The sequence below is a fragment of the Coptis chinensis genome, chromosome 5 (assembly GCF_015680905.1).
Source record: "Coptis chinensis isolate HL-2020 chromosome 5, ASM1568090v1, whole genome shotgun sequence".
Classification (NCBI taxonomy): Eukaryota; Viridiplantae; Streptophyta; class Magnoliopsida; order Ranunculales; family Ranunculaceae; genus Coptis; species Coptis chinensis.
The window spans coordinates 88,653,436-88,678,451 of record NC_141460.1 but is presented as its reverse complement, the minus strand read 5'-3'; the positions used below and the strand labels follow the sequence as shown (position 1 = coordinate 88,678,451).

The following is a 25,016-nucleotide window of genomic DNA, read 5'->3' as shown; positions in this document are numbered from 1 at the left end:
TTTCATGATTTAGTTCTCTTTGATACATATAATTTGATTATAAGGTGTTGGACCACATATGGATCCAATCAATTCAGAACTACTTGGCTCTCGTAACTCAGATCACTATCCTACAACCTTAAATACTACACACTTGTACCACTTGGTGTCTCATAGCATTTTGGAATTCCACTTCAGGAACAACCAAGGTCTACTATCTTTAGTGTTCCAGCTAATGCAATGCACTCCTGCAGGACCTTCCTATGGGGTAAAAACTTATAAACATGGGGTTTTCCAGTCTAACCTTAATTCCTTCCTTTTTAATGGTACATAAATCTTTTACAACATTCAGTGACCATTTCAAAATTACCTTTACTTCGTATTATTAGCAAGCTTGGATGGTAGCTTTAACAATAGAAAACAAATAGCTATGACTTGCTATATATGTTGTCAAATCAAGAAGATGCGGCTGTGGCCAAAATTTAGTTAAGGTCACTCCTGGTTCAGGCGTTCAGCTGCTGCATGTGTACCAATTAATATGCTCTTAGATGCAGCTTAACTTCTTCTTTCTTTAGCCTTAAGCAAGTTCGTATTTTAAATATAATCAAGTAAAGAAACCAAGGACTTCCCCTTTTTGAATACACTTAAGATGAACAAAGCTTATCACATAAACTGCAAGTTGTATTCATAAACTCATATCGTACATAAGGATATCTGATATTAATTAAGAAAAGATAACCTCATATGGTGTCGATTGGATCCTGACCCGCAACAGTTTCTTTAGTCTCTTCATCTGTCCCTCCAGGCTTCCCTTCAGGAGGCAACACCACTTCCATTGGTTCCTGATCAGCAACAGCTTCCACAGTCTCCTCATCTGTCCCTCCAGTTTTCCCTGAAGAAGGCAACACCTCAACTATCATATTCACCAAATCTTCAACTTCGTCGTTGTGAATCCGTTTTTCACAATCCTCTATAATCTGCAATCATGGAACACAGCAAACACAAGCATAATTAGAAATTCCAAACCAACCTAGAGAAGCATCAGTAACTCACACAGAAGTAAACTTTTCCACATGGTTGTACACACAGAGTGCGTGCAAACACACATAACATACACACATACACTGATTTGCCATTTTCTACTTCAGAAATAACATAATCCAGTTCTGTCTGTTAATAAAATAGGATATCCTAGTTTATCAACACAAAATACCTGGTTGAATTTGGAGGCATATATTGTGAGGAGAGGGGAGCTTAACAATACCAAAAACTACATAATTCTGGCATTTATTACAGGCGATTCCAGTTCATTAGTCATTACATATTCCAAGTATATAGAAAGGGTGAATTAAGTAGCCATAATTTCTATAGCGTTTTACCTCATATCGGTTTTGTGCAACTACATGGTTTGTCTCCCTATTACACGATTTCCAGGTAATTCTTGGTGTTAGTTATTTCTGTTTACTGTTTCTATAGTTTTGAGGGATTTTTGGTTCATCACACTGATGGAGATGGTTAGGGTTTTCCTACATTTATGTGGACAAGATCGAGAAACTAGTCTTCATGCACTTTTCACATGCCCTCATATTAGACACGTTTGGTTTGGATCTCAATTCACTTGTAGACCTCAACACTGACGTCAAGTAGAATACTTACACATTTAGTCAGGTTTTCAATAGTTAGTGTGTTTGTACGACTTGAGTCGGACACTCTAAGTTTATTTGCTATGGCTGGATAGAAACCTCGTTGCCTTCAACGCCAAGGAAACTCTTGCTAACCTCAAGCCCCGATACTCTAACTAAACAACCCAAATGAAACAGCCCATCTTAAATCTCCTTCCCACCAATCTACAAGAGAAACTGTATATGATGCAAACAGATGATGCAGACTCATACAAGGAACAATTAATTAAATGGTGAGGAACATCATACATCATATCTGCAAACGCTCTGCAAGATATCCTTGCACTAAAACGAAGAATTGGAAAAAGCTTTTGTACTCAGTAGGAATTGTCATCAGATTAAAAGGTCAGAGTCACCTCAAGTATGAAGCATTAGATCTCAAGTTTGATCTAAATTTTTTGGGAAGACGAGGATCTAAGGAAGAAAAAAAATACCACTTGGACTACTTTTTCACAAGTTCTATAAAAGTGGAAAAAACATTCACATCATAATAAAAGTCCAAACTTCCACTAAAAAACTCTTTCTGTCTTTCATATCCAAATACCCAATCCGAAAGCTAACATCAACATCCCGTTAAAAATCTAATTCACATCATCATGCTATTAAAATCAGTTGCTTCCAAGGTTGATATATAAGCAAATTTGCAAATGACCTGAACAACTAAGTAGAAGTGATGGGGAATCAGCATATGGAACACACATTACAACAAATGGTAGTAGCACTATTATGAACAATGTCTTGCTCCATAATCTCACAACTAATAAGCACAAATATGATAAAAAGATATAACAAACTCATAATATCTATAACAGAGTAAAAATAGCTTACCGGGTCAATTTCAACTTGCGAAGCTGGTCTAATATTAATAATATTAATTTTCTCAGCTTTTGCTAGATCAAACTTTTCACAGCATCTCAAAAATTCATTAATACTTTCTCTTGTTTGATTGCATGCAGCACTTTGAACCAAATAATCATAAACCTATCACAAATACAAAACCACTCAATCAAACTTAACCACAACAACAAAATCTCTCCATCCTTCTTTCCAACAAATTATACCAACTTACCTGAAACTCAGATTGAGCTACACTGGCAATAACCCGGGTGGGGTCAGTCGACGCGCCTCTAGAACGTAAAAAATCGAGAACTTCGAAATTTGTAAGTGCCCCAGCATTGGTTTGTAATCTATATATATAAATACGTAAAATGAAAACTTTACATACAAGTAAACTTAAACCATAAATTAAGAAAATCCCAAACTATTAATTTAGTGAAAGAGTGAGAAATTAGTACGTACATCTTCATGGCTTTTAAGGAGAGTGGTGGCGAATTTTGCCGGGAAGTTTGTTTTTTCAGTTTTCAGCAGTCAGCATTCAGACTTCAGAGAGAGAGAATTGCATCGTTAACTTACAAGGCCCATTGGGTTTTTCTATTCCTTGGGGCCATAAACATTGACCCAAAGGTGGAAGGCCCAAATATTCAAGGGGTGGTTTTGTTTTCTCTCTAGTCACGCAAGGGAAAGCTATACTATCAATATCGGATATCTCGGCCGTTTAATGGCGTATCGTTTGTAAACCGATTAGTCTTTACCGATTTTTTAACTTTTCTCACCGAACCGATTTAATCATCGAATTGACTAATTAATCTGTCGAAATGACCGATTTCTCGCTAAATTGAGAAAAAAAATTATTTAAAAATATCGGTTCTCCATCCAAAAAAATATGTAAAATTAACGAATTGGATTATTAAACCGCATTAATAATAATAGAACCCAATCAATACACAAAGCTAAGAGTTTACTTATTTTTCTTAACAAAAGTTAAATATACAAATTATTGTATTATATCTCTAATAAATATTATCGTTTTTCAATCCCTTTATTCTTTTAAATATTTAACGTAATTTTTGTGTTTGACATATCTGTAGTATTCCAAAATTGAGCTAGTTAGATGTGATTATGAGAATTTGATATTTTTTGTTGTATCTCGGATCACTGTATAGAAATATTTGGTATGATTATACTATTATATATTTTGAAAATGTCAAATATATACATCCGATATAACCGATTAAATCACCGATTAATCGCATATCGCTCCTCGACCGATTAGTTTCGAAAACCGATTTTAACTACTTAAAAGGAAAGAGGGCATTCCATCTTGTTTCTCATAAGCCTTAGACCTATTGATGAGATCGAAACATTGAGGGATATATTGAGAAACCTGGTTTCCTTTTCCCATGCCACAATTATGAGTGTGTTTGCTATGATAGTAACACCATAGAAAAAGGAAAGGAAAATAAGAGTGGTTCACATTTTCCATAGATTTTAAGGTGTTTGTTTACTCATGGAAATGAAATGGGCTTCTCCATAAGGAAACAAAATTATGGAAATGAAAAAGGTTTTGTGTCCTTAGCTAACTCCTGAAATTTTTGTAAAAAGGAAAGGAAATAAATAGTTAAGGACTTACTACTAACACACCCAACAATACAATTATTCATTTCCATAGCTTTTGCAAACAAACATAATTATTCTTTTTTCCAGTTTTTACTTTTCTTTCCCCAATTTACCAAACACATATCATTTAGAATTATTTCTTTTTCATTCCATTCCATAGTTGACCACCTATTTTATTTATTTTCCTTTCCGTGAGCTTAAATTTAACAAACACACCCTATATTAGGGTTGTATTTGTTTACACACTTAAAGATAGAAAGGAAAGGAAAGGAAAAGTCTAGTGTGGTCCACCTTTTCCATAAGTTTAATGTGTTTGTTTACTATGGAAAGGAAAATTGTTTTTCTCTTGTAGAAACTAAACTATGAAAATGAAAGGGTTTTCGAGTATGTGGCTCAACCCTCGGATTTGAGAGGAAAGGAAAGGAAAAGAAAAAGACTAGTTTTCCTTTCCTTTCCTTAGCTTTTGCATAACAAACAATAATGGAAAAAGGAAAGGGAAATAAAGTTTAATAAAAGACATGTAGTTTTTGTAGGGTGATCTTGGACATACCCAACAAAATATTCCCGTACCCTAACTTTAAAATAAATAAATAAAATGATTTTAGACACATTTAGCTTTTTAAATTACCCTTCTTTTTTATTAGGCGTACCCAAAATATTTATTGACTAAAACAAGACATTTACTCTATGTGATTCAGTTGTAGAAGAAAAAACAGTTTTTTTTTTCTTATTTCCTTCTTCTCCAATAACCTCTTATTCTTTTATCTCATCAATAAACATACAAACACCGACTTTTGATTTGAATCAATCATACCAAAGTAATGAGAATGAATACCAACCAAATAAGGATGAAGATTAATAAGATCTCATGACATACTCAACCCTTAAAATATTATGGAAACACCACAAATGCACACAAGAAGCATGAGGAAGAGCAACGTGTGTTTTATATTTATTTCGACCTTTTAAAATTGTAATATATTTACAACGAAAAGAATGGATATCAACAATTCCGAACAAAACTCAGAGCTCGAAACAGAACTAGTACACTCATCCGCGGCGATCTTCCCCTGCCTTGAATACTTTTGGAATAGGGAAAGAAAAAAAGCATATTTTGAAGAATAAAAAAATAAAATAAAAATACATATTCAAATTGAATTGCTATTCCGATTTCCAGTAAATACTTTGGGACGGTGACGCCTAGAACCAGGTCTCCTCTCCCGCCCACGCTTCCTTGTTGAAGACCTCACTTCCCTAGCAGTAACAGTATCAGGTGAAGCTCTCCGAGGTGAAGGAAGAAGGTGAATGGTAGTTGGAGGAGCGATGTGCTCTAACAAATCTCTATGCTATGCCTGCACAGAACAGATTCAAGATTAGCAGTGTGAATATATTGGTTATATGAGATGTTCCAATACACATAAGCATATACTAATTCTTCACTTATTGTTAGCAGTCATAGAGCTTGTTTGACCATATCTCCTACAATGATTTAGGAAGAAATGCCACAGGGTGATTCTTATAAAATACTATCATATAAATCTCGTAGACCTTTCCAATTAAAAGGAAAGACACCATTAGAAGATTCAGGAAAAAAACGTAGTACTTAAGCATGATGTCAGTAAGATGGAAGCAGATCAAGCATCTAGAAGTCAACATTTGTGAGGAGGGAGATGTCAACCAATAAAGGTTGGACATGAAAGTAAAATAGTGACAAAATCGTCTTTCTACGACGTCGGTGTTCTTGGACACTTTCCATAGAAATTAGCTAATACCTTGACCACAAAGTTGCGCCTTTCACAATCCAAAAACATGTTGACGCTCCAATTCACTATGGACATTATCTTGTCTCTTACAGTGGAAAAGCTGAGTTGGTCCCTGGAAGTAAAACGGTCAACCTTGTTGAACCAGAGACAAGTAAACAGATTTGTAATAGGGATGTACTCCCTTATGATGAACGCATCCTTCAAGAACATCTGTTAAAGCCATAGAGCACAAATATCAATTTGATACGCACAAAACGGAAAGCGCAAGAACAGGTAGAACAACAAAACAATCATAAACCCACCACTAATAATTGGGCGCTTAGCTTCAGAATATGGAGTCAAACCCTCTGCCATGTAAAACTCAGTTTGGAAATCAATAGATGCATTGTCGTATTTTGCAACAGCTTTATTGGCCTCTGCTTCCCCAAAAACATCGAAGCATCTGTAGCGCTTAGAGATAGCAAAAGTAGCATTCTCGTTACAGCGAAGGATGAAGAAGAATAAGAAACTTTCACTAAAAACAAGGATTTTGTTTTTAACTTTTTTGCCCTTATGAGAAATATTCCAAAAATATATGAAAGATATTATTGGATTTAACCAGTTATTGAGATAGGACAAAAATTTATGTTAGTTATGGGGTATAGGAGGATTTTATTGGGTATGTCCAAGATCACCCTTTTTGTATTCATTTCCTTTCTAAAGTTTTGGCATCACAAGCAATCGTAGATTCCATTCCTAGGTTTTCCTTTTCTTTCCTGAAGTAACCAAATTGGACATATTAAAAAGAAAAGTCCATTACATTTTTTTTCTTTTCTATTTCACAATGGACTACTCATGGGTTTTATTTTTCTTTCCTCAAGTGAGTGAGTAAACAAACACAGCCCTAATTCATGACTAAATATTTTGGTGCAACCTTGCCTCTATGTCGTCAAATTCCTACTTTGGAGAGTATTTTGTATAGTTAAAGCGTAAACTCATAGCTGATCAGTTGAAGGTGGATAAGGGGATGGATGTAAAGATGCGCTAAAGAGAAGTGCTGAAACACTGGCAAGGAATAACTGTTTGCATATATGTATCGACTTCTAAACTATATGCCCTGTAATCCTGTATTCGAAGTGTGCATCTGGTTACAACATACAAGCAAATTACGGAAGCGAATCTGGGAAAATGTAATGGGTAAACAAATAAATATTAGGCAAAATCAATATTCACTTCTGTTACTTTGCCAGATATATATATTCGTGCACCAGAGCCACATTAGCTTTACTGTGAACACCAAGTGGAATAAGACTCTCTACATAAGTTGTTACTTCAAAGCGCTCCTTGGCTATAGCTTTGTTTATGAGAGTCCTTAAACTTTCGTCGTTGGAAGCATATGAAAGTAGAATCAGACCATCCTTTAGCAGAACACTTGAGCCTTTTTTCATAGAGAACAAGAACTTTAAATAATATATTGAGCATCTGATATTAAAGCTATATAGCTTGGTCCAAGATTCCTTCAAACCACAATCCCTCATCGTCCACACCTCAAAGCCAAATCACATTTACAAAGCATCGAAAAGTACCAATATAAGGCTTCAACTTCAAAGTTGTGCATACCGGCATTGTCATAGTCAGGTTGTGGAAACTCGCAAAACCTTTCCTCCTCCAAGTCGAAAGCAACAACGACCTTGGTGCCTTTGTCTTGGGGGGAGGCTACCCAGTGAATGACACCATTCAGAAATATCCCTGGTTTGAAAGATGCGAGGACAATGTAAGGAATGTCTTGGACTCTTCTCCACGTATTATTTCTCATCGAGTGCACACTGCGGATCTTATGAAGCACCCAACTTTATAATCCTTAGAAATTAGACTGCAAACCTGTAAGGGAGTAATATTCTCATTGACGAATATTAAGCACGCATTGAGCATAAACAGAGATTGTAACGAACTCATATCATTGACCTCTAAGAACGCTTCATGTAGGTGGTACACTTCAGCTCGCTCCAGAGTACCTCAAGTCGAATAGACGACCTCAAGCAGAACGCTTCGAGTGATTACACCATCCCTTATCCAGATGTAATCATTACCGGAACCATACCTGTACTTCCAATCACCGTGATATATGAACTATTACACCCACTCCCAAATCCCAATCATCACACAATTCCTACCAAAACCAACCTAACACTCATTCTCAATCTCCACCCTACATATGTACATGTCAGTACACGTGTCTCGTGGATCTACACCTCCCAATGTCTATAAATACCACCTACATGAACTACGTGAGACCTGATTCTTCTCTCCCCCCAGAATCAAGAGAAGATACGTAGGCAGTTCGCTCATCAGCGAACTTCCTAAATCCAATCACATTCTCCTTCCTCCCTTATATGTAAAGGAAAGCTAAAACGCACCTTTACATTGGCGCCGTCTGTGGTCTCGATCTCTTGAGAAACCACTTAACAAATTCTTAAACAAAAAAAAAAAACACTTAAGCCCACGAAGCATGGCAATCCTCGAAGCTCAAATCCAGAGTTTGGCAGGTCAGCTACGAACGATGAAAGAACAAATCACCCTGGTCAGGCAGGAGAATGTCACTCTCCGTGCGCAAGTAGACACGCAGAATCCACCTGCTACCTTAGCAAAGGACGGCATCAACGAGGTTAATCAACAGATTAACGAATTGTCATAAAGAATCGACCAAAGTGCAGTCAAGAAAGATGCTTCCCAGATCGTTCAAAAGATGCTGAAGACATACCGAGCATCTCTGTTCGTTGCTGAGGTACTTAGTAGAGCTTCTCCTCCAGATTTCATTCAACCTCGTTTTCCAATGTACGATGGTAGCACGTGTCCTGGTCAACACGTGGCTCGCTATATTCAAAGCCTGGCACTATACAGTGCCCCAGAGTTCGATCACCTTCATTGTCGTTTGTTTCTCGCCAGTCTCAAAGATGGCGCACTCGATTGGTTTTTTTCTCTCGAGCCAGACTCGATAAAGACCTTCGAGCAGCTCACTAATTCATTTGCTAGTCAGTACGTCCATAACAGGCATAAAAAAGCTGATCTTGATTCGCTGTTCCAGCTCTCACTTGGCGAAGACGAAACAATTCATGAATTTCTAGGTCGGTTCAAAGCCGAACTACTGTGCATGGAAACAGGTTTGAAAGAGTCATTCGCCACCCAGGCATTCTCCAACGTCTGTCGTGTGCGCAACATGACACTCACTAGATCGATAATGAAAGAATGCCCCAAGACTTTATCTAAGCTATACGCTCGGGTCGACAAGTACATTAAGCTGCAGGAAGGCCTGAAGTGCCAAGGTCTACCAGAAGAAGAAGAGGTCGCAGCAATATCCGACGACCCCCCAGCTTTAAAAAAGCGACCTCGATAGCAAGAACGGAAGTAGGGAAACAAAATGAACAACGACCGTGAGTTCCCTGTTCTCACACGATCTCCTAGTTACATACTGGAAAAGATCGAGAAAGCTACCTATTACCGACCTACTGTACGACAACCAGAAGATCGATAAGGCAGGCCTTATTGTGCCTTTCACCGAGCCAAATGTCACGAGACCGATGCGTGCTGGGGGATAAAGCATTACCTTCAGGACCTCATCGAAGCAAGACATATCAAGTAGTACACCAACATCGCTGATGGCAATCTGCACCATAAGCTCATGGCTCGCAGAGTGCGCAGTCAATCTCCACCTCGCCATGATCGTCACAACGTCCAAGCTCGCTCCCGTAGCAGAGGACGACCAAGAGATCGTTCCCGCCACGAGCGTCGTTAGCATTCTTCAGATCGAGACAATGACAGAACCATTCACATGATAACGTTTCCAAATGATTCAGTAACATCGTTTAGAGAGAAAAGACGGCGTGTAGGCGCCCTTCAAGAAGTTTACTATTTTTCTTCCCAAGCCGCACCTGCCCCACGCAGTTTCGGTCGCAGTTCAGGTGATATCACTTTTACGGAGGCCGACCTTAACAAGGTTTGCCTCCCACACAATGACGCACTTGTAGTCCACATCAAAATCAACGACTGGACAGTCAAGCACGTCTTGATAGATCCCAGTAGTTCATGTGACAATCTGTTCTACCATACTATTCAAGAGATGAATTTGCCTAAGTCAGTCTTCATAGACCCCATTGCTCCTCTCTACGGGTTCAACGGCTCCAGAGCCAATCCAATCGGTGAAATCATACTCCCAGTTTCGGTGGGATCTAGAGAGGACAAAGTCAGCTTCAATACGCACTTCAGCGTTCTAGACATCAAGTCGTCCTACAATGCCATTCTAGGATGACGTTGGATTCATCAAATGCAAGCTATACCGTCAACATTGCATCAAGTTCTTCGCTTCCTAGGTCCTAGGGGCATGATGGAAATTCGAAGCAATCAGCTCGAGGCTTATCATTGTAACCAAATCCTCTTAGCAAATAAGACCTCCGACCTACCTATCAACACAAGGAACGAGCCCACCAACTACACAATGGCCAAAGACTTAGTCGCTGAGGTCAGAGCCAAAGTACCAACACAGAACGTTGGGGGCTCCAGCAAGAAGGTTTATTCATCTGTTCAGACCTCAGAAGTCACTCAAGCCGTTGTTGTTCTACCAGTCAGGACCCCAAAGGTCACTCCAGTAGTTGCTCCACCAACCACGTCCCCAGGGACGCTCCGTCATTTGTTGCTCCCCGCTCGTCAAGACCCCAGAGGTCGCACCATCATGTGTCACACAACCAACACCGATTCCAAAGGTCACTCCGGTCCCTGTTTTCATAACCACAGAGGCCACTTCAGTCTCTATTGTCATCGCCACAGAGGTCGCTCCAATCCCAGCTGCCAAATACACCATCCCTCAGAACGGCAAAGCGTCGCTAGAAATCAATCCCTTGGAAGACGCATCATCGTCAAAGGCAGCATCTCAACCTGCAGACAGAGAGTGAGTGAACCTATGAACAGAAGATTACCCTAACTTCGTATACGTAGGGGCTAACTTAGACCCTACACTCAAGGCTCAATTTGTAAACTTTTTAGCAATGAATAAAGATGTTTTTGCTTGGTCGTATATCGATGTACCGGGTATAGATCCTAATGTTGCATGTCATAGACTAAATGTAAATCCTAATGCTAGGCCAGTTTGTCAGCGACCTAGACGGTTATCTTTGAGATTTCAAAAAGCAATCAATGATGAGGTCAACAAACTCAAGCAAGTCGGGTTGATCAGAAAAGTCGATTATCCAGACTGGATCGCTAACATAGTATCAGTTCCAAAAAAGAATGGCATAGTTCGTCTTTGCATTAACTTTACCAATGTTAACCAAGAAACACCTAAAGATAGCTTCCCTTTGCCTAGAATTGACCAACTGGTGGACCAGACCTGTGGCCACGAGCTCCTGTTATTTATGGATGCATACAGTGGATACAATTAAATCCCACTCGCTGAAGAAGACCAGGAGAAAACATCATTTATCACTGAACAAGGAATTTACTGCTACAACGTCCTCCCGTTCGGACTTAAGAACGCTGGAGCGACTTATCAACGGCTGGTCACTGACATGTTCTAGGACATGTTAGGGTATACCATGGAAGTCTATATCGACGACATGGTCATCAAGAGCTAAAAAGCAGGTGACCACCTCACTCATCTTGAGAAAGCGTTCTCCAGGTTACGCCGGACTCGAATGAAGCTGAATAAAAAAAAATGCCTTTTTGGAGCATCCTCAGGGAAGTTTCTAGGGTACCAAGTATCACAAAGAGGGATCGAAGCTAACCCAGACCAAATTAGAGCGTTCTTGGGCATGCCCGATCCACAGATGAAGAAGCAAATACAGAAGCTATCAGGAATGGTTGCAGCACTAAACCGATTCATATCCAGGGCGTCAGACAAATGCCGACCGTTCTTGCAACTTCTTAAAAAAGGTGAGCAGTTCTCGTGGAACGATCAGTGCCACCAAGCGTTCTCCACTCTCAAGGAGTACCTGACTACACCTCCCATCCTGGCAAAACCAATAGATGGCGAAACGCTGGGGCTGTATCTAGCAATCTCAGACTTTGCCATCAGCTCAGTTCTCTTCAAAGAGAAAAACAACTCAGAGAAACCGATCTATTTTACAAGTAAGACGCTCACTCCAGCTAAAAAGAATTACTCTTACATTGAAAGAGCAGTACTCGCATTGTTATATTCTGCACGAAAGTTCAGACCTTACTTTCAAGCGCATCCAATCAAAGTACTCATCGACCTTCCATTGAAGAAAATCATTCACAAGGAGAACAAGACAACTAGCATGGCAGTATGGGCCGAAGAGCTCAGGGAGCACCACATCGAGTTCATCCCACGTACCTCACAGAAAGGACAAGTCGTTACAGATTTCCTAGTAGATTTTCCTATCGACGACCTAAATTGGGAACCAGAAATAGATATTACATCCACAAAGAAGAATGACAAGATCGTCTGGTCTCTCTTTGTAGACGGATCTAGCAATCCTGGAGGAAGTGGAATCGGAGTTGTCCTAGTATCCCCAGATGGAGCAATGATGGAGAAATCAGTTCCCATCGACTTTGCGACCTCCAATAACAAAGCGGAGTACGAGGCGTTAATCATAGGGCTCCGCATGGCGCTGTAACTCGGTGTACAAAAGCTCCAAGTCTTTAGTGACTCGCAACTGGTCGTTCGCCAGGTTGCTAAAGAGTACACTACCCACGAAGGTAACCTTTCTAAGTACCTTCAAGTTGTTTATCAGTTACTTACGGCATTCAAGAAAGCTACCATACATCACTTTTTGCGTGACGAGAACCGTCACGCAAACAGTTTAGCTTACTTGGCTACTCAAACACCAAACTACGCCCCTAGACAATTACTCATTGAGGTAGTTGACCGACCTACTTACCAAGTGGAACACGTCTTAGAAATCAGCGACCTGTGCCCACTCTCTGACAATCAGATGAGTCAAACATGGATGCAGCCCATCATAGAATACATCCAACACGACACGCTCCCAGAAGAGCATACCAAAGACAGACAAATCCCATATCAGGCACGCCGTTATTGCTTGGTCAATAACAAGTTATTTAGAAAATCCACTAGCGGTCCTCACTTGAGGTGCATAAGCCTAGAACAAGGTCAATTGATTTTTGCTGAGATTCATGAGGGAGAATATGGAAACCATGCTGGAGGTCGCTCTTTGGCTCACAAAGCAATCTCCCAAGGATACTTTTGGCCTCGAATGCAGATCGACGCCAAAACATATGTCCTCAAGTGCATCAAATGTCAGACCTTTGGCCACAACATCATACAACCAGCTCGTGAGTTGATCAACATCGCGAGCCCTTGGCCATTTCACATGTGGGGCATGGACATCATGGGACCATTCATCCCACAAAAGAGTAGCGGTTTTTGCTTTGTCTTAGTCGCAACTGATTACTTCACTAAGTGGATCGAAGCAATTCCTTTAGCTCATGTCAAGGAATCATATGTCAGAAACTTCACCTGGACTCATATCATTACCATATTCGGCTTGCCACACACATTGGTGATGGACAATGGTTCCCAATTCAAGGGAAAAACAGTCAAGGAGTTTCTGGCCAAGTGGAAGATCGTTCATGCATTCTCCACTCCTTAGTACGCTCAAAGCAATGGCCAAGCAGAGGCTAGCAACAAAGCAATCTTAGAAAATCTGAAGAAAAATATTGAAAAGAACTAAAGCCAATGGCCAAATCAATTAGAGACATATTGTGGGCTCATCGCACCACAGCTTGCTCCAGCACAGGTGAATCTCCATTCTCCTTGTGCTATGGCACAGAAACCGTTATCCCCACCGAACTGACAATCACTACGACTCGATCAGAACTCGTCGAGTCTGGACACAATGACTCCGTCTTAGCACGAGAGGTCAATTTGCTAGAAGAACGGCGTGACCTAGCTGCCATCAGAGTGGCATCTTATCAACAAAATCTGAAGAAGTCCTACAACAAGCGAGTACATCCTCGATCTTTTCAACACGACAATCTAGTTCTGAAAAAGACTCAAGATGACTCCAAACTGGCACCAACATGGGAAGGACCATACATAGTGGAACGAGTTGTAGGTAATGGAGCATACTGGATCAAAACCCAAGAGGGGAAATTATTGTCACGCCCTTGGAACACTTATTTGTTAAAGAAGTTTTATCAATAAAAATACATTGTTGTATATTCCATGTTTTCATTTACTATAATTCAAGTTTAGTTTACTTATGTAGTACAACCTACTCTACCTAATCTCGTCGATAAAGTACCGAACTCACAATAAGAGCATTAACGCGATTAATGGCGCACTTCCAAAGACTATCTTGAGTTTCAACGCCTCTCGCCGAAAGATGCAGCTTTCATAAGCTAACACGCCTCCGGAGCAAAGAGACGCTCTCTTGAGCTAACAGGCTCCAGAGCCTCTCCAATTCTCACTAGTTGAGGACCTATACTTCTAGGATCAACTCAGTGAGAACGCTCTTAGTGAGCAATACGCTTTCATAAGTTAACACGCTCTCCGTGAGCAGCACGCTCTCTTGAGCTAACAGGCTCCAGAGCCTCTCTAATTCTCACTAGTTGAGGACCTATACTTCTAGGATCAACTCAGTGAGCGATACGCTTTCATAAGCTAACACGCTCTCTCCGGAGCAAAGACTCTCTTGAGCTTAACAGCTCAGAGCCTCTCCAATTCTCACTAGTTGAGGACCTATACTTCTAGGATTAACTCAATGAGAACGATCTCAGTGAGCGATATGCTTTCATAAGCTAACACGCTCTCCATGAGCAGGATGCTCTCTTGAGCTAACACGCTCTCCAATTCTCACTAGTTGATGATCTATACTTCTAGGATCAACTCAGTGAGAACGCTCTCAGTGATCGATACACTTTCATAAGCTAACACGCTCTCCGTGAGCAGCACGCTCTCTTGAGCGAATAGGCTCAAGAGCCTCTCCAATTCTCACTAGTTGAGGACCTGTACTTCTAGGATCAACTCAGCGACAACGCTCTCAGTGAGCGATACGCTTTCATAAACTAACCCACTCTCCGCAAATAGCACGATCTCTTAAGCTTATAGGCTCCAGAGCCTCTCCAATTCTCATTATGCTTACACACACACTACGCTCTCAGCGAGCCTCTCGCTCTCTTGAGATCACAGGCTTTATAGCCTTTCAAAATCTCCTCAGTTGAATACCTTTGACTTCAGGATCAACTCAACGAGCCTTACACCATAGTAAGCTAGCACGATCACCTAAGCTACCAGGGTTCACAGCCTATACGATTCTTACGGGTGGGCAACTTACATATAAAAACGTTAACCACAAGCAATCAAGAATAAGCAAAAACATGCATTCCATACACATTTATCAATGGAACTGCCCGACCAACGCCAGGAAACCAGTTCACGAATCCACTGATCTGTTGGGTCTACCCAGGAAATCCAGATCAGTATTTCTTATAATTTTAGCAAAATGTCGAACTGCCACTTTCGTGGAAACCAGTTCATCAAGCGTCTCAGATCAAAAGGCCAGACGCTTTCGGGAACTCGAGAACTTCTATTGTTTAACTCTCATACAAATAAGAGAACAGACAAAGTACTCACAAATTTTCAACACTTACAAATACATGATTGGAAATCACCATCAAGGAGCAGCAACAATATGTTTATCCGCCTGGCAAAGATCGGTCGAGGGTGCGTGCCTTTTGACTCTAAGCACCACGCACATACCCGTACCCTGAGCCCCACAATCACACGCCTTTTTCAACTGGAAATACTTCTCATCTAGTTCGGCATATTGGATACAGGTCACGTCGTACGCATCTTGCGCTTTGTGCGCAACCCCCTGACATTGCTTGGCATACTTCGTAACTTCAGCCAGCTTACCTTATAGATCCTTTATCGCATTAACTAGCACAGAATTCTCATTAGCAGCATCCCGGTACTTTTTGGTCATTACTTCCAGTTTCTTCTTGTCAACTCCCCATGCAGCTCGCATACATCCCGGGCTAAGCGCTGGCGTTGACATCAAGATACAAAGACGTTGTACGGCGTTCTTCACCTTTGTCGTACCCCGCAAGAAACTACAAGTACAACACCAAAATTAGAGTCGCCCGATAAAGAAAAGAAAAACATAACAGATGAAAAAGCTCACCAAACAACAAGCCATGTCCATGGTCCCCAACAATGTCCCCATATCTTCGTCTTCAACCTCAACCTTATCACCATCTAGTACGATCCCTTTTAGAAGGCTGGTCGCTATTGGTGCTGAGTGGAAACTACAATCAGAACGTTTCACAGCACGTTTCTTCCCCGTCTTCCCCACATAGAAGAATTCGCTCCCTACATCCCCGAGACACTGGGGCGAACTCTCACCAGCGATCTGGTGGCCTTGACCCTGGTCGCTACGTTCCTCAGTAGCCCGATTGGCATCATCCCTCTGACGGGGAGACCTGAACACAATGCCACTAGTCGGGCGACCTGAACTCCTGGGTCGCTTATTACCCTTAGCTTCTGAAGCAACAACTTTCCTCTTGCCATGATCACCATGCTGATAAGGGTGGAACTCCATCTCTTCCATTACAAGGGGGGAGGTTTCCCTCAAACTCCCCTCACCCTTAGTATATCTACGACACCTGGCCATAATGAAGTCTACAAACGAGGCCAACATTAAGCGAGTTAGCAACCAAGACACAGTTTTTCTATTCAAGAGGAATAGCCAAATACGGAAGCAAACATACCTGAGTGAGCAGCAAATTAAAGAAAATGGCGCACAACGGTTTGGAGAAGAATGGCTGCAGCAAGAAGAAGAGCAAATACCTTTGGTATTCTAGGAACAATTCTACTTATTCTCAAATAGCGTATCTTCCCTAGGCACGCCATAATTACATCGAGATGCCAAACGTCAGGCCACCTGGCAGCCATCATTGCACATCTCCAACTACTCATATTCCTACATGTGTCACGCACGTGCACAAATATGTCAACTCTCCAAAAATGCAGAGCACGGCATACACCCTACTATATACGCAGTTCGGACAGAGTCACTAATTCTCGTTAAACGTGACCTATAACGCTAAGGACAAATAAAGGACAGGACGCTCACTCAAGACCACAAGTTACTTAAACTCACCCACTTTTATAAGGAGTTGCCTACGCAACCAAACAGATATAATAATATCAAGATTCATACATTCAATCATGCGGGAGATAAACAAAATGGAGAAGCAAACAGCAAACATGGCATATAAGCAAAAATACGAACCGGTCGGACAAACCCAGACCACAGCTCGCATCTTAGCTGAGCTGCTGAGTCTACTCAGGAAATCCAACTCAGCTAATTACCATTCATCATCACATTGGCACCCCAGACCAATACGGGGCACCAGGTCGTTCAGTGTGTTAACAAACAGAAACAAGAAAAGCGAACTATCCAGGTTACCCCGGAAAACTAGCTCTATTGTATCACCACTTACAAACATCAAAATTAACAGAGTGCTCTCACAACTCGCCAGCTCTAGGTAGAACAGCCAAATTTCTAGCCGCCAGTGAGTCCTCAACCTCGGCATCCCTCTCCTCGACCACAATCGACACACCATCCACATCTAAGTTCACAAACACATCTGACATAACAGCTTCGGTTTGGGGGTCAACGACCTCTTGCGCAACGACCGCACCGCAGAAGTAAAAGCATCACATGCATCTCCTTGTACCGGTATCACTGAGGTACTAGGAGCCCCGTGTTCATGCTCCTCTTTCAAGGCCTTGTAATTGGCTTCCAGCTCAACGAAATCAACATCCAGGTCATCATATGCTTTAGTAGCGTCCTGAGCAACTCCCTTGCAGTGTATGGCATAGTCATTCAACCTACCAATTTCTCTGAAGCGGATTAACGTTCTTCTTCTCAGTGACTGTAGTTTAAACTTCGACTCTTCCACCTCACTATCCTTCAGAAGCTTCGCCAACTTCAGCTCCTGGTGCTCCTTCTTCACCTCATCAAGCTCACGGCGATCTATGCCATACGCATCCTGAACCCCCTTCAGCTCGTTTTTCAGCTTCACCACGGTCTCTTTATCTGATTCAGCAAACTGGGCAATCTCTTTCAACTTCTGGAATCTACTTACAAGCTGCAATCGCACTCATACAATAGCAATCAGTTCACAGCAATTCTCATAAATGAACAAGCAAACCAAATTTGGACAGTTTCACTTACCAGACATTGCGTGATCTCCATTCACTTCAGGTTATCAGCCAGCCCCTTGGCATCCAGCTCCTTACGGTTGCCATCCAGAGCTATATGTTCAAGCAAGCACGCCGATACCTTACTCGACCTGAAGTTGACATCAGTTCGCTTCACAGTCCGCTGCACCCCCTGCTCATCCAAGTACACTATTTGCGACTCCAAGTCCTCAGCAATCATAGTCGACTTCCCACTATCTTTACTTTGACCCTTCGCCTTAGCCAGCGGGGTAGGCTCTCGAAGCACAGGAGACGAGCTCTACCTGACCCCAAAAGTTGCCAAGTCCATAACTGGCTCCGGCCTTGATCGGGTACTGCGAGTGGCTTTACCGCCAACTCGACCACCACTAAACCCACCCCCTATACTAGACCTCTCCCCAAGCACACGCTTCGCAGCTTTGGCAGCCTTTGCAGCGTCCTGCTCAGATGAGTCTGCTTTCCTCTTCACCTAGCTGCTCCGCGCACGAGAGTTGAAGCCAACCCTCTCCAACTCCACAGGCACGTCAATTGACCCCCCTTCAGGTCACCAGCCCGACCCACCAGCCCCCGAGACACCAGCACCTCCGGAGGGTCGCTTGGAACCAGTGCAACCTCGGTTCCTATCTTCCCTAGTTACCAAATTGCTTGTTCGTTTCTCCATCACTTTTTCAATGGCTTGAACCCGAGCCCTTTTCTTTTGATCTCTTCTCTTCTCCCTGATTGCGGGACCTCCTTTTTCCACAAAGAAATGAGCTACTTCAGGCAGTTTCACTTGTTTCTGGGCCCGAGTCAACCTTGCGAACCTCTCTATCTCCTGCCAATTAGTTTGTGTCTTTACAGTGAACTCTACAAGCAGAACAAAAGCACAAGTTAGTTAAAATAACCGTAACCCAACCATCAAAACAACATGAGCAAGACACTCCCACCCACCGGAGATATTGCAAATCATAGTTTGCAACCTACATCTGATAGCACAGTAGTTGCCAACTAACAGCAACGACCTCTTTTTCCAAGCCTCGTTGCTTACACCTGATAGGGTTATATACTAAAAGCATTACTTTTATATTAACTCTAATTATTTATATTTTGAATGAGAATCATATGGGCAAATATTATGCATATTATATATGTTATTAGTTATATGCATGTGTCTAATCACTATACCAAAACAGGACATCCCTAACAGTCAGAAATCGTTACTAAAAAGATTTGTAACGGTTTTTATGCGTCACAGTTTGGGCGTTGCTAATTCGTTATTAATATTCGTAACGCTTTATAACCGTTACATAATTATTTATTGTAATGGTTTCTAACCGTTACTAATATTTACTAACGGTTTTCTTTACTCAATTGTATTACTCTTTAGCAACGGTTTTATAAAATTAGTAACGCTTTTTGGTGTTACTCTTTTTTAACATCGATAACGGTTTTATAACATTAGTACGCTTTTTGTGTTACTCTTTTTTAACATCAATAACGGTTTTATAAAAATAGTAACGCTTTTTTGTGTTACTCTTTTCTAACATTAGTAACGCTTTTATAAAGTTAGTAACGCTTTTTTGTGTTACTCTTTTATAATATTAGTAATGCTTTTATAAAGTTAGTAACACTTTTTTGTGTTACTTATTGCAAAGCTTAGTAACGGTGAAGAACCGTTACAAAACTATTTCATATGTAAAAAAAAAAAAAAAATCCCCCAAAACCACCCCCCCCTTTTTGGGAGACTACTTAACCTGCATAAAGATGCCCCCACTTATTGGGTATTTTACAATCGTCCATAATATAAACAAGAAATCTCACAAGTGCATCTAATCACATAATCTTTTATTAAAATAACATTACCAAAACGTCTTTCATAAATAGGACTTGCCACGAATGAAATACACACTGTTTTCCAAATCAATGGGACTTGTCCTTAAACTCAAGCTCTCACATCATTTGTACAAAACTAGCACCTTCAGTAGTTGTAAGCATCAGGGGATGACTTTGGGATGGTATCATCAGAAAAGTCTCTTTCATCCTATACACCAATAGAAATAAATAAAAATGAGTCGAGCAGTAGAAAACAAATATGTATATATAGATATATACTTATATCCTATTCTTAAGTAGTAGCTCCTTATACTCAAACTACGGAATTCAGAAAACAGAGTATGGTAACATAATTCTTAAGTAGCAGTATGTTTTGTCCCTTCCAAGACATCGGAAAGTTCAGTATTTATTTTCACTGATCCAACAACCAAACTCACAAAAAATGTGGCAACAGGGTCTCATACTCCTAACAATATGAGCAATTCAAACTCCAATAAACTGTTCCACTTAAGCAGTCTTCAAAGATCCTACTTTTGACACTGTTTTGTGCCTTCCAGAAAAATATTTGACGCAAGGAGGTGTTCTCTCGTCTCATATACAACCCTACAGACTCTATTAATTCCATGGGAAGAGTAAGAGAATAGTTCTATTGATTATTACTAAAGAAGCTCATGGAGTCCAAAAAAAGCTGTCACAGAACATTTAATTAAGTCAAGCATAGGCGTACATAAATTTCCATATAAATTATTCTACTTAAAAAAAGTAAAAGAACAAGGTCAATGGAGACATACAGGAGAAATGTACTCTTCAGTTCCTACAAAAGAATTTGACTGTGTTATGGGCTCAACTACAAATATAGGAGGTGGTTGATTTACAGATCTTCTTCGTTTTGCAGGAACCTAAGGCACCAAAACCTGTCACATCAAGATGAAATGTATAGTAACATTAGGTACAAGACCATGCCATATTTAATGCAACAATGTTTAATGAGTAATTTCACCAAATGAAATGATAATTCTAGGATTTCTTTCATGAATAGTGACACAAGTCATAAAATGTACTATTGTGTTTTACACTCTTATAATCACAATAAAGGGTTTCATTAGTGCGGGTGTAAAATCAGTTCCCATATGCTATTCGAAAGATAAATAAAAAACTATGTTCCATGGACACTACTAGTGTGTATCGGGTATGATCATACTATTTGCAACAATTCTTTAAGGTTAAATAGCTAAACAAAGTAAACAAAACAAACAAAATCATTCACAACAATTCTTTGGAGCTTTCAAGAAATTTTTCGCAAAACACAACACCTTATACTGCCAGGTTTGTACTTGAAAGCAGATTCTAGAACGAGATTAAGCGTATTTGTAAGGCACGAAAAGAGAGTGCCTTGGTGTTTTCAATAACTGTTCGCACACTGCAAGTCGATCGAGAAGAAAGGGAGTGAGTTGGAAAGGGCTAGCCGACAAAGACGCAAATGAATGCTTAGCGGGGAGGAACACCAGTTGAACACTTACACATTCACATGATTGGGTTCCATGACAACAGTTCGACTTGGAATCAATCTTTCGCGTCAAGCTTTGAATTTTCGCACAAGATTCACTATCCATCTTTCGGCCCTCGTCATAAGTCATATTCAACTTTTCCGCAAGTGTTCTCATCGGATATAAATGAATAGGCGGATGAATGGACACTGATTTTATGCACGTCACAAATTACTAGGCGAACAAAGTGAAACTAATTTACATATAAACCCGATTATTCAAGTCGCATTTAATTACCCTATATCAATGCACTAATGTATTTGCACTAAGTTTCAAATATGAAAAGGCGGGCATTTTCGAGAAACTCATCCCTTAAAGGTATTGTAGTAAAGTTGCCTTCTTCAACACGTTTTTCCCAAGAAAGGATCATTCAATTATAACCCGCGCGAGTCGAGAGATTCAAAGGCGAAAAATATTTGAGAGACATGCGAAAGCGTAAGCATAAAATGCAGCGTGAAACAATCACAAACACATAAAATAGCATCAAGCTTATGTAAAGATCACGGATGCATATCTTCTCCCCACCAAACAATTACTAAAAGCATAGGTACAAACGCACACCTAGAAGGTTTCAAGTGATGCAATCACCAGTAATAATTGACGGATTGTCGTATTCTCTGAAAACATCCCCGTCAAACAAGTAGTCATTCTATATGAACAACTTACATGGAAAGATGACTAACTGGTTGTAGCAGAATCGCAACCCTACACACATCATGGACCATACAAGCAAACCACATGGCATGGTATACAGGATTTGTGTCAAGTATACACGTCATGGTAGACGGAACAATCTCAAGGAAAGCATTTGGTGCAAAGGCACAAGTGCTACTATAACTATCTAGTTGTCACATGTATTCCATGAGTTCTCGAATTGGATTGTACCTCAATTCTTTTTCAACTTTAACATTTTTTCCTAAAATCATCATCAATGGGATAAATTATAAATTCAACTATAGCATGCTGTCGTGGGTTCCAGCTATGGCAACTTCCCTTAAAGAACTGTATAGTGTTGGAAGAAAAGGATGATCTAGATGTGATATTATTTCCCTTTCGATACATGCCCGATGAACCTGCGCATACATAACATGATTCGTCAATCAAGGCAAACTTTTCCACTACCTCGGAAATACATATATACTTGCTGTGCTTAGAAGAAAGATGAGACAGTCAGAAATGGCCCCAAGAATACCAAAATACTCTTAAGGCTAAGTTACAGTGACACGGATAGGTGTGTCCGTCAGTATCCATTAATCGATAGGAGGTGCTCGACAAGGCAAAATATAAAAAATTGAGATATATCACATACAATGTGTTGGACAGAGACACGTGGATACGTATCCGACACAGATTTTTACAAACTATGCCTTGTCCATGTAACATAACTCTAAGGATACATATCCGACACAGATTTTTACAAACTACGGATTGTCCATGTAACATAACTCGTTATATGTAACAAACTGACCTGGATAACCGAGATGCTGACAAGTGATTCAATTGTGAACAATCCAAATCCAACAAAGTAAAATATCTGCAAGCAAGAAGATGATTGATAGTAAGCTCATTCTTCTTACTACTTTTATCATTGCATTTATCCAAAAATATCATTTTATAATGCCGGTTAACCGAACGAATCCATCCGAATTCGAACTATACCCATTTACAATCGTCAGTGTAGTACTTAGGGTACCTTCATTTTTTTTATTTAGATCTAATTCATTTACAAAACGACATTTAAGTGTAACTTTTGCTGACTAGAGAACTGATTGACGGAGTTCCTGTAAACCATGTATTAAGAACAAAAATCAAAACCCAAGCCGATAAGAGTCACCGGTTTCTAATTGACCATCATAAGATGACCGAAGCTATTCACCATAAAGAAAATTTTGTCACAAGTGGAGTCCTACAATTTCAGGGGAATAATCGAGCGGCTTCTAAGCGCCACTAGGTTAGAAATACTGAGATATGATATCTAATGTATACTCTCATTCATGATAAAAGTTGAAAAGCCCATCAATGCGTTGATAATAAGATCAGAAGATTGCACATACCCACACATGCTAAAAAGTCGGGTTATATACTATTACTTTTTTCCTGAACAATAGCATGCTATATTTCCAAGTAGAGCATACCATGTTATCCAGTGTTTAGCATATTATGTTATCAGTGGAATCACAGTAGTATTTTTTATCAGCAAGACAATATTTTATATCAATTCCAGTGAACAGATCATGCTTTGTGTGAATTTGCGCATTCTCCTAATCCAACCTAAAAAAAAGGCAAGTTTGGAACCATTCATGCACCTATTACATTTAAAATGTAAAATCTGCTTTTTCAGAGCAGTTCCGCGGCTAACTAAATGCCAAATTTTGTGGTTTAGATAATCCCAAGGCAAAACCTTCCACTTGTTCAAGGAATATAATCATAATTTAAGAAAACATACCTCTATTGAAGTAACTTCATTGAAATTCTTGGTGTTGGGAATACCAAGACAACGCATTCCATGCTGATGGCGCCACTCCTTAAAGTGTCTTTCAAAAGCTCTGCGACCCCGATGGTCGTGGTTCCCACATATCTCACATTTGAATTCACGGGGCAAAAGACGAATTCAGACCGAGTAATCTAAAACTAAAGTAAGTCAATATCAGTCCACGCGACTCATGCATGTACATATCGATTCACAGAATAACATATCTTTGCTATACACTTGATGTACATCAAATATTCATATGTACATCAAGTCCCCCGACAAATACATGCAAGTGCATGCATCAAGACTGCTAATGCCTATGTCACGCTTCATCCCGCTGCTAAACGTGTCGGAGTATAGGAATGTGACAAACAAACTAGCATTAAAAAAAAAAAAAAGGACCGATGGTTTGTATAATCAAGGGAATATACCTGGCCAAGACCATGAAGCTTGTGTAACCAGTATGGAATGGGTTTCCCATCCCAGCCCATTGGCAACTTGAGAGGATTGTAGATCCGCTACTCATCATCATCACTTTCTTTGTCGGCTTGCACCTCTTCTGTTTGAAATTCATAGAGCAATGGGCGTTACTAACCCGTTACAATCGTAATATGCATTATAACGGATGTACCGGTGCTGCTCAAGCGGTGTATCTTGACGAGTAAGTAAAAACAAAAAGACTTAGGTACATGTAAGTAAAATCATGTGCTTGGTGTAAATATCGAAAACCACTTCACCAACAAACAATACTCTAATATCAAAAGTAAAGCACAACGAATCTAGGTTTAATCAGTATCCACCAAAAAGATATCTAATATTTGCTTTTAACAAATCGGTCGTTTTTTTGTGTGTTGTACCCCATTAAGATAGGTTTCTATGTTGTTCAAGGCCTACTAGATAAGAGTTGGGAGGTTGGGCACCCGCGTCTTAGGTTCCACACACAATGCATTATCTAACTAGTTTTTATCTTTTTTTTTTTTGGTTCCACATTAGTTATGTTTATTAGTCATTTTACTCTCTAAAACGGATCGTGGGAGAAAGGTTTCTCTCTTATCACAAGTCTTGCAACACACACGCGGCGCACAAACGCAAACAAGCAAAACT

General features: G+C 40.2%; 2 protein-coding genes and 1 long non-coding RNA gene across 3 annotated transcripts; 1 reads left to right on the top strand and 2 right to left on the bottom strand.

The window, feature by feature from the left end:
- Positions 1–592: 592 nt before the first annotated feature.
- On the bottom strand, positions 593–3,099 carry LOC147499829 (uncharacterized). The gene is made up of 4 exons (XM_086561595.1): positions 2,961–3,099; positions 2,731–2,848; positions 2,490–2,642; positions 593–956 (listed from the first exon to the last, which is right to left on the bottom strand). The coding sequence occupies exons 1-4, from the start codon at positions 2,966–2,968 to the stop codon at positions 720–722; spliced, it is 516 nt and encodes a 171-aa protein (XP_086417721.1). The 5' UTR covers positions 2,969–3,099; the 3' UTR covers positions 593–719.
- Positions 3,100–5,047: 1,948 nt separating this feature from the next.
- Positions 5,048–6,414, bottom strand: LOC147499828 (uncharacterized). The gene is made up of 3 exons (XR_015194549.1): positions 6,184–6,414; positions 5,891–6,091; positions 5,048–5,470 (listed from the first exon to the last, which is right to left on the bottom strand). It is a non-coding gene; the product is annotated as an uncharacterized LOC147499828 (long non-coding RNA).
- Positions 6,415–8,606: 2,192 nt separating this feature from the next.
- LOC147499827 (uncharacterized) lies at positions 8,607–9,254 on the top strand. Its single transcript, XM_086563541.1, has one exon. It carries the CDS (start codon positions 8,607–8,609, stop codon positions 9,252–9,254), a length of 648 nt encoding a protein of 215 aa, XP_086419667.1.
- Positions 9,255–25,016: the final 15,762 nt, after the last annotated feature.

Excerpts from the sequence above, each read along its gene's own strand:
- LOC147499829 (XM_086561595.1), bottom strand. Across the intron at positions 2,643-2,730 it reads TAGCTCAATCTGAGTTTCAG|GTTTATGATTATTTGGTTCA; the intron begins GTAAGTTGGTAT and ends TATTTGTGATAG. Across the intron at positions 957-2,489 it reads CGCAAGTTGAAATTGACCCG|ATTATAGAGGATTGTGAAAA; the intron begins GTAAGCTATTTT and ends CCATGATTGCAG.
- LOC147499827 (XM_086563541.1), top strand. The coding sequence starts at position 8,607 with ATGCTGAAGACATACCGAGCATCTCTGTTCGTTGCTGAGGTACTTAGT.